This window comes from Trachymyrmex septentrionalis, unplaced genomic scaffold (genome assembly GCF_001594115.1).
Source record: "Trachymyrmex septentrionalis isolate Tsep2-gDNA-1 unplaced genomic scaffold, Tsep1.0 scaffold36, whole genome shotgun sequence".
Classification (NCBI taxonomy): Eukaryota; Metazoa; Arthropoda; class Insecta; order Hymenoptera; family Formicidae; genus Trachymyrmex; species Trachymyrmex septentrionalis.
The window spans coordinates 886875-895785 of NW_017305525.1; the positions used below are offsets into that span (position 1 = coordinate 886875).

The 8911-nt window shown below is 32.7% G+C and overlaps 2 protein-coding genes across 2 annotated transcripts in view; one reads left to right on the plus strand and one right to left on the minus strand.

Annotated features, from left to right (window-relative positions):
* The window catches only part of LOC108750356 (G1/S-specific cyclin-D2), a 49982-nt gene that overhangs the window by 31165 nt on the left and 9906 nt on the right, over positions 1-8911 (plus strand). The gene's annotated exons all lie outside the window — the stretch shown is intronic.
* LOC108750357 lies at positions 2525-6914 on the minus strand. Its single transcript, XM_018489759.1, has 6 exons — positions 6837-6914; positions 6389-6462; positions 5653-5785; positions 5143-5325; positions 3569-3630; positions 2525-2611 (listed from the first exon to the last, which is right to left on the minus strand). The coding sequence occupies exons 2-5, from the start codon at positions 6456-6458 to the stop codon at positions 3609-3611; spliced, it is 408 nt and encodes a 135-aa protein (XP_018345261.1). The 5' UTR covers positions 6459-6462; positions 6837-6914; the 3' UTR covers positions 2525-2611; positions 3569-3608.

Sequence of the window (8911 nt, forward strand, 5' to 3'; positions counted from 1 at the left end):
GTATCTTATTATTTTCTTTTTCTAATTATATTCTTCTCCAAGGTTGGTCAGCTGCGCCTATGTTATCTGAAAGACATTGCGAGGCTGTCATATTAAAACAATTTTTGCAGGCATTTAAAACATTTGGAATGACGGAGAAAAAAATCTGCATGATTCAAAAGATTTCGTTTCCAAAGTAGTTTTCTCGAAATAATTCTCACTAAATTGATATGACAAGCTACATAATTGATACGCTTCATTTAAGAAAATAATGACCAGCTACAATTTCGATGTTGAAACTTTCATCGTGCAATTTTTCATTGAAATAATATAACTTCTAATTACGCTACCTGCGGCTGCACGGCGTCGAAAAAATATCACATGGTAATCCTGCGTCTCTTAAGCCGCTATTCTCGGGCCTTTTGTGGCTCTAGAGCAGTTTCGCTTCGTATCGATCCTTCATTGCGAACCAGATAAATCGGCAGGCCCCTGCTTCTCAGAATCGACCAGGTAGCGCGGTACAACGGGGCCCTACCTCCGCGATCTTTTCCTATTCCCGTTTGATACTCCATTGTTCTCGTACCGCTGTTCTAGGCCGCACTTCTGCAGACAGAACACGGCTAACTCTCGCAATTTTTTTCATTCACCTTCTTACGATCGAAATCCATGGCAATTGTAATTCAAATTCAACCTAATTTAAACTGCATGTGTAAAAAAACAAAGTTGAGACGCGTCGTCCTTTAAATAGGATCGCAAAACGATTTTCTCGCATCCCTTCCGCTACTCTTTTCTCGATCCCTTCGTGCGTTCGCCGACCACCTGTCAGTGATTTCACCACCCACTAGCCGAAACCGGCATCATCTGGACGTCCCGTGAGCCAGATGAAGAAAAAGAAAAAACAAAAAAGAGAGACGACGGACCACATCGACGGAACCACGTGGATATGCGGTAATTACGATTAATCATCATAATTATACGCGTACTCGCTCACGAGGCGTTATCGCGACGTACTATCTCATTTTCACGTGTCACGATATTCGGCGCATCGAATATTACAAAAAACGGAGCGAGTCACATATGTGTCGGGATTATTTTTCTCACGGTCAGAAAAGCGGGACGCCGAGGTGCGCGATTCAAAACCGTGCGAACATGATCGCATGGACGCGCGCGCGCGTGCATGAATGAGACGCATAAATGTACCGCATTTTCCTCGACTATCGATCGATAGTTATTGACCTAGCCGTCGATACCACCATGAATGGAGAACGATCATAAATTTACAGACCGGAAATACAAATGTGAAGCGCCGTGAAGATTTTTTTCCATACTTTTATGGAAAGTAACGGTTATACTTTTATGGTAGGTAACGCAAGACATCTAGCATAATTACACAAGTGTGCATAATATGTACCGTAATTATGCAATATCCATAATTTTCTATCTGATATACTGATTAAGAAATTAAGTTCCGGAAAATGCTATTGAGATATATAAAGATAATCAAACTACTAACGTTATATAAAAAAATTATATTTCTTTTTTTATAGAAAATTTTTTTTTTATTTTTTTTAGAAAAAAATTCTTTTCTACAGAGTATTTATGGATGTATATATACATATATATATATATCATGCACATATTTTTTTTTTCAGGGTGTCCCAGGAATCGCGACTCAAAATACTATAACAAGAAAGTTTTCGAAAAATTAAGTAAAAAAGTTATTTGTAAATTTTTATTTTAAGTAATATTTTTTTAGATTTAATGATTGAAATATGGCCAATTATAAGTTTAAATAATCACCTGTAAGTATTAGTGCACGCTGAAGTGAGCATTCACCAAAAGTCATTAATACTTGCATGTTATGGATAGGTGGTTGTTTAAAATGTAGTCTGTAATTGGCTGTATTTAAACCCTTATTATCTCAAAAATTACTGCTTAAAATAAAAATTTACAAATAATTTTTTTACTTAATTTTCCGAGAACTTTCTTGCCAGAGTATTGTGAATTTTGAGACACCCTGTATAAGATACATTTCTTTCTTTTATTTTTTATATTTTATTATATACATTGAAAATATGATGTATTCTATTTTTAATATTAGTACAAAAATGCAACAAAGAATGAAAAGGGAATCTTATTATAGAGAAAAAAACACTCTTTTCACGCCTTGTGATTATAATACTGATTTTATCGGCACATTACAGAAATAAATTACGAACTTTGTTAAGAATTTTTTATTCTTGCCAATGTTATCGACAAACACTTTTTAATTGCATTATCATACCTTGCATTGTTTCGACTGGAATCTATCATGATTGCAGAAGTGATAAAACAAAGATTATCAAACAGATTAATCATACAATAGCATCGATATGACAAAAAGATAATTTTGTAGTAGTAAATATCTTTAAATTAACTTCATTAAGCTAACTAATTAAATTAACTTAGGTTTAATTAGATTGCCCAGATTTACTTTAGACATCAATTTGTTGAAAATCGCTGTGATGATATTAATACTAGTGTTCGTAATCACGTTTTGGTTTTCATTGATCAGCTTAAGTACCATATCAGAGATCATCTTACTTAATTCAGCATTCTTTTTGTCATCTTTGTAGAGATCCAGCACGTGAAACTATGAACGACAGGAAAGAAAATTTTGTTGAAAGTTGAGAAAAATGAAAATTATAAAATGTAATTACAGTTACATTCCATATATACGGTTACATTCAAACTGATCAAGAAATGAGAGACTTAAATAACGATATGGCTTTCATGAAGTTATTGCATGTAAAATATTGAACTCTGATTTTAGTTGCAAATTTGTTATTTTTCCAATTAAAACAAATTTATCAAAACGTGGAGAATTTAAATCAGTTTTTATCGAAATGATTAAACTAATCGACTTTTCAGTCATAATCAACTTATTTCTTTTTTCAATTTCATAATCTTTTTACCGTTTATATTATTTAAATATATTTAAATAATATTTAAATATATTTTGTTTGCTATATAAATATATACTTATTAATCTTAAAAGTTTATGGAAATTCAATAATAATTTTTTTAGTTAAATAAGTTGTAGATTTTTTTAGTTTTTTCCATAAGTTGTTTGCCAAAGATTCATATCTTTACAAGTCTATGACTGAATTTTATGTGCAAATTGAAGGGTAAAAAACGACGTGATAGTATAATTAATAGCAATTTCCTCGGATAACAACTAATGCAATCTAGAAATTGGTATATTAAATAATATATTACTAATCAACATATTACGAATTTATTAAACTACTTTTCACGATTTTTCAAAATTAAACATGTGTGATTTTCTAGAAAACATTTATAGGTAGTACAAGTTCATATAAGAATTCTTTCGTTTTGAGAGATATATGAAAACCATCAAAAGAAATTTTTTATTTATGTATATTTTGTTTTCGGTCAGAAGTTATTTAAAGATTATTAACGTAAAGTCATTTATTTTATATACAATATTATTTTTGCTACGGCTTAATCGCTGGGCGCGATTCTTGACAATCACGATTACAAAAAGGCAGAAAAGAATTGACAATATGGTAACTTAATATTTACTTACGTCAAATGCTCCCAAGGCAATATTCATTGGTTTGATTTCATTAATTTGGATATGTCCGTTTTCTATTTTAAAATTAATGACAATTTTAAATTTGAAGTCTTGCACGGCTACACTGAAAATTAAATATATCTTTTTTTAATTTCAAATTTTCTCTTACGATCTCTTTAATTAAATTTTTATTTAAAAAAATTATCGATAGAATATGTCCATTTGTAATTTTACACTTAATTATAAAGTAGTATAAGTGATAATAAAATAATTATTTAAAAATTTAAACATAATCACCATTAAAAATCTTCTTTCTGGATCTTGTACTTGTTAAAAAGATTTGTTTAAATATAAATTATTCCATTAATAACAGAATAATAAATTTTCTTAAAATTTAAAATTTTCTTAAATTCAGAAGAAAATTTTATCTTCTAAATTCAAAGCAATCATAAATTGACTGATAATTGACTGGGTGAACCTGATTATCGTAAGAAAACTAAACACTATATAGTTTCTCAAATAAAAGTTAGGACATAGCGTATCGATTTATGATGAATCCGCCATATATAATAAGAAAAAAACATGAGAAGAAGAGAAAAAATAAATTGAGAAAAATGTACTAAATTTTAATAAATAATTATTTGAGAGAGAGAGAGAATAGTACTAATATAACATTCATTTATGGATAATAAATATTTGTTAAATAAAAAATATAATAGTTAAATCAAATTAATAGTTCTTGTATCAAACAAATATATGTTTACATTTAGTACATATTTAACTGGAACTATTCAAATAAATTTTATTAACAATATTAAATACAATATCTTTTGAGACTATTTACACGAATATATAATAAATCAGAAATAAAGTTTTTATTAAAATTTAATGCATTTATTCTCAGTGTAAGTAAAATAACTTGCTGCTTTCTCACTCTATCTCACACGCTCGTTCCCTATTAATGGTGGACGCGCACGAGAGAAGTATAATTCTTATTATTAGGGAAATTCTGAACCGAATTGGCACGTTTCGTATGAAACATATAATTCAGTCACGTTTTAATGAATCTCGTCGCAGTTGGCATCGCCAGATAAAGTCATGAAAGCATTAAATAAAAATCAGCTAATTCATTAGGTCTGTTCTTTCTAAATGAACTTCGGATAATAGAGGCTCACTAACCTTCTCTTTTATCAATGTATTAGTTTTGATAATAAGAACTGACGTTCAGGAAAAACTATAGTCAAGCTCCTGTTATTACGTAGCTTGAGTTCATTTAGAAGGTATAAGTTAATATTGAATACAAATCTGTTCGTATAAATGGAGTACACATAAACGGGAATCTACTGTATCTACATATATAAATGATAATTACAATATTGTATATTATTATAATAATTACATATAAAATTATAATGATTGAAACACTGATATACTTCCGCTGAAGCATAGATTTCTTTTTGTCTTCTACTGACAAATAAATAAAACGCAAAAATTGGCAGCAAGATCCTTTTTCGCGTAGGCATTAGAAAATCACGAATTCATCGAAATATGATAATTAAGTTCTCTCAAATGAATCAAATACTTACTCTATTCCTCCCTTTCCATTAATTTTGGCGTTTTTGTTGTTTTTGATAGAATAATTGGCTCTTGCGGTTATCAATGGCCAGTTTAGGTCGAGGTTGAACTTCAGAGTAAATATACTGAAGTCAGCGTCGTTAACTTCATACGCGGACAAGCCAGTTACATTGACGTTTGACAAAAACCCAAAGCTGAAGACATGAAGGTGTTTATATATTGTTCTTTATATGATATCTAATAATGAACTATCGTTTATAATTCGTTGACTACTCATGCTATACGCGATACACGTTAAATTAAAACATTTTGTTTGGCCAAAAGCTGTACTTTTAAACTATTTTTCTCTTTAAGACAGTGTATATAATCTACTGTATCAATAAAACGACAATAATTTATAACAACGTAAAAGATATTGATTAAAAGCTTTATAATCGTGATAATATCTTTTGTTGGTCCAAGGATGAGTATATTATTAATTTAACGTGTTGACAATGTGTTTCTTTAAAAATTGAACTGACAGTTTATCCGCAATAAACGGATCAAGAACCGGAATTCCAAACGTACTATCTCCATTTTGCATGATGCGCTTTACTTTATTTTCGAGGAAATCTTTTAACGGTGTTCTTTGCTCGTAGGTCCCTCTAGCTAAAACTAAACATATATGTCATATATAACTAGAGCTTAACATACCTATATAAGGAGTTTGAACGATGTTGATATTTAACATTGAATAATAATGATGTTAATAATATTTTTTGGATAAAATATTATTGTATTATTAAAAAAAGATCTTAAAAATTTTTAAAAATTAATGAGATACAGAAAGATTTATGTGCGGAAAGTGACATAAATGCGGAATACACTGCAAAAAAATTGTATATAAAAATTAACTATTATAAATAGATTTATTCAAATATGTGTATAATGTCTAAAATGTCTATTAAATTTCTCCTCGAAAGAGGTACCGTCAAAAACAGACTGAAAAATAGAATGTTGAAAAATAGACGGCTTAAAAGTATGTAGATGATTTAAAAATAGACAGAAATAGAATTTGATATCATTTGAAGACTTTGTTACAACAGTAGGCTAACAATGTAACAATGTGCAAATAAATATACTTTGTGTGTTACTTTAAATTTAGAGATTATTTTCTTTGTGTTTTACTAAATATGAATTTCAATCCACTATTGTCGTAAAATCTTTAAGGAGAAAAGATCTCCTTAAGAGGAGAAAAAAATATATGTATCTACTTACAATTATTGTTGTTTTTATTCGCGCAAACATGGCAACAGATTAAGATAAGTCCGAACGCCACGAAATTCATTTTTCTACACAAAGTAGAAAACAATTGATTTAACAACTGCTTTAGAAGACAAAGCGGTTTAGAATATTTTCCTTAAAATATTCTGACTCGCTTCGCTTTCGAAGAATTTGCCACGAATTTGTCACAATCTGGAACGGTGATTTTTGCGAATTAACTACGTGGTATAATATACATATTAATATCAGAGAATGGAAATCTCAAGGCCGCGATCGCGAATACAGATTTTATAATCGATCGTCGTAGATAATGGATCTAGTTCTACGAAGTTCCAACGGATACGAATATTTAATCCGATGAATCGCGAATTCTTATTGTTTCTGGAGAAGTTCTTTAGAGGCAAGAAAAGCGCTTAACGATAATTAATGGATTGGAACTTACCTGGATATTCTTGGCGAAGAGACTCAGGCGTATTAACGTATAACGAGTTAGTACTGTACATTTGATACTGTAGACTGAATAATGTTGGGTTGTTGAGTAGAAATACCTTGGTGATAATTATATACAAATTATTTGTAAGTTGAGCCATTAGTTAAGTGCCACAATTGTCCTTGCACTTGCATGACTCATATTTTATGATAAAAATTGCGCAAATTGTATTATTATTGAAAAAAAATTATGCCACGACCTTATTATATATAGGTAACGATAATCACGCGACGGCGAGCTATCGGTAGGTCGGTTAATGGTACAAATATCTATAAAATTACGTGCGAAATTGATTCTATAAATGATACGTCGCCCTACCAAATGTCGTATATAATTAAAAAATGTATATAATTTCACCCCTATGTGAAGGTTGTGCACCGATTGTGAAGTACATTTGGGTCATTTGGATTCCCAAGGGCGATTCCCAAAGGTAAAAAAGAAAAAGTGAAAGCGTCATCTAGCTGCCACCTGCTTTCCCATAACCCACGGTATGCTTCGGTATCATCTATTTACCCTTCATCCTGTACCTTTCTCGTTTTTTTTTTTTTTTTTTTCATCTCGATCCGATGTCATTGGAGGCCGAGTATCGATTTATAATGCACACTAATAAGGGAACGGAAATCCCAACACTGCGAACGTGAATATAGATTATCATCGATTGTGCCAAAGATAATGAATCTGGTTCTACGAAACTCCAATGATTTCGGAGAATATAATCGAGCGATGATTCGTGAATTCTTAATGTTTTTCAAGAAGCTTTTCAGAGACACGAAGAGACACCGCGCTTAACGATAATTGATGAATTGACAAAAATCAGATATCGCTAGAGCGTTGCCTGACTTACGTTGCAACTCTTGCAACGTAATGGTAACGCGTGCGTAATATATTTAATAACGCACTTTAACGTAATATGGAAATTAGTACGGTGTATCGCGCATAAAAGGTGGAGGGTGAATACATCGGGCGCCTACTTTATTATCAGAATGACGCGCGACACCGAGCACGCTTATCATCGCCGATCATCGCGTTCGGCAATTATCCTCCTTCGTGAATCATTACGCGTTATTACGTTACACGTACACACGCACATTGTGGGATGCGTGCATGCGTGCACGCGCCGTGAGTGCACTCTGACGAGTGACGGCGGGATGTGCGTCGTCGCGCGGAGCATTTTACATGTATAATATCTGCCAAGCAGATCAAACGACGACGCGTCATAACATATCATAAATATTTATACAAACATTTGTCCCCATGAATTATTGATTATTGACTTTGCAGATGTGACGTGTAACTGCGCCAAATTCTAAGGTACGGAAGACTTTAATGCGGCAGAAAAAGTTGCAATTAACGATGACGAGAATAATTTTATGATACGTATTATAGCTTCCAGTAAATGTAAATTTTTTTTAATAGATATGGATAATACGGAATTATGCAACAAAGGGCTGAATAGAGTGTGTAGGTATTAATTTCGAAGCCAAGGGGGAGAGAGCAACACGACGGAATGTAATGAAAATAATTATACAAGAGAATAATAGTGTCACATGATTTACCTGCTAACGGACAATGGCGCTATTAAAATTGAATAAGGTGCTTCTCGCGAAAGGGAAAAATTGCATCAAGGAAGGAAAGTAGGGCACAATGTGGCGGGACCCATTCTGCCTTCAGCAGAGTAACAGCGCTTTGCACATCGCCGGCTGTCATTACGTCGTCGACTCGCTTATCCTTTCGGTGTGTACGAGCCTTTGTTTCATTCACCGACAACCAACGTACGAGAGAGGAGCCGGCGCGAATGGCGAGCGTACGCACGCACGCACTCGAGCGCGGAACCCCTTCAAGGATGAGAATGAGCCGTGGAGAGGAGAGGAGAGAGAGAGAGAGAGAGAGAGGGACTCCCTCGGTTTGTGTCTTCCCTCGAGCGCACATCCTCTTCCATTTGACGAGGACTTTAATTTGGCTTGCACACGGCAACGGCAACGGCAACGACGGACTGATCACCTTACTTCTGTTTCCCTCGCGCTCAG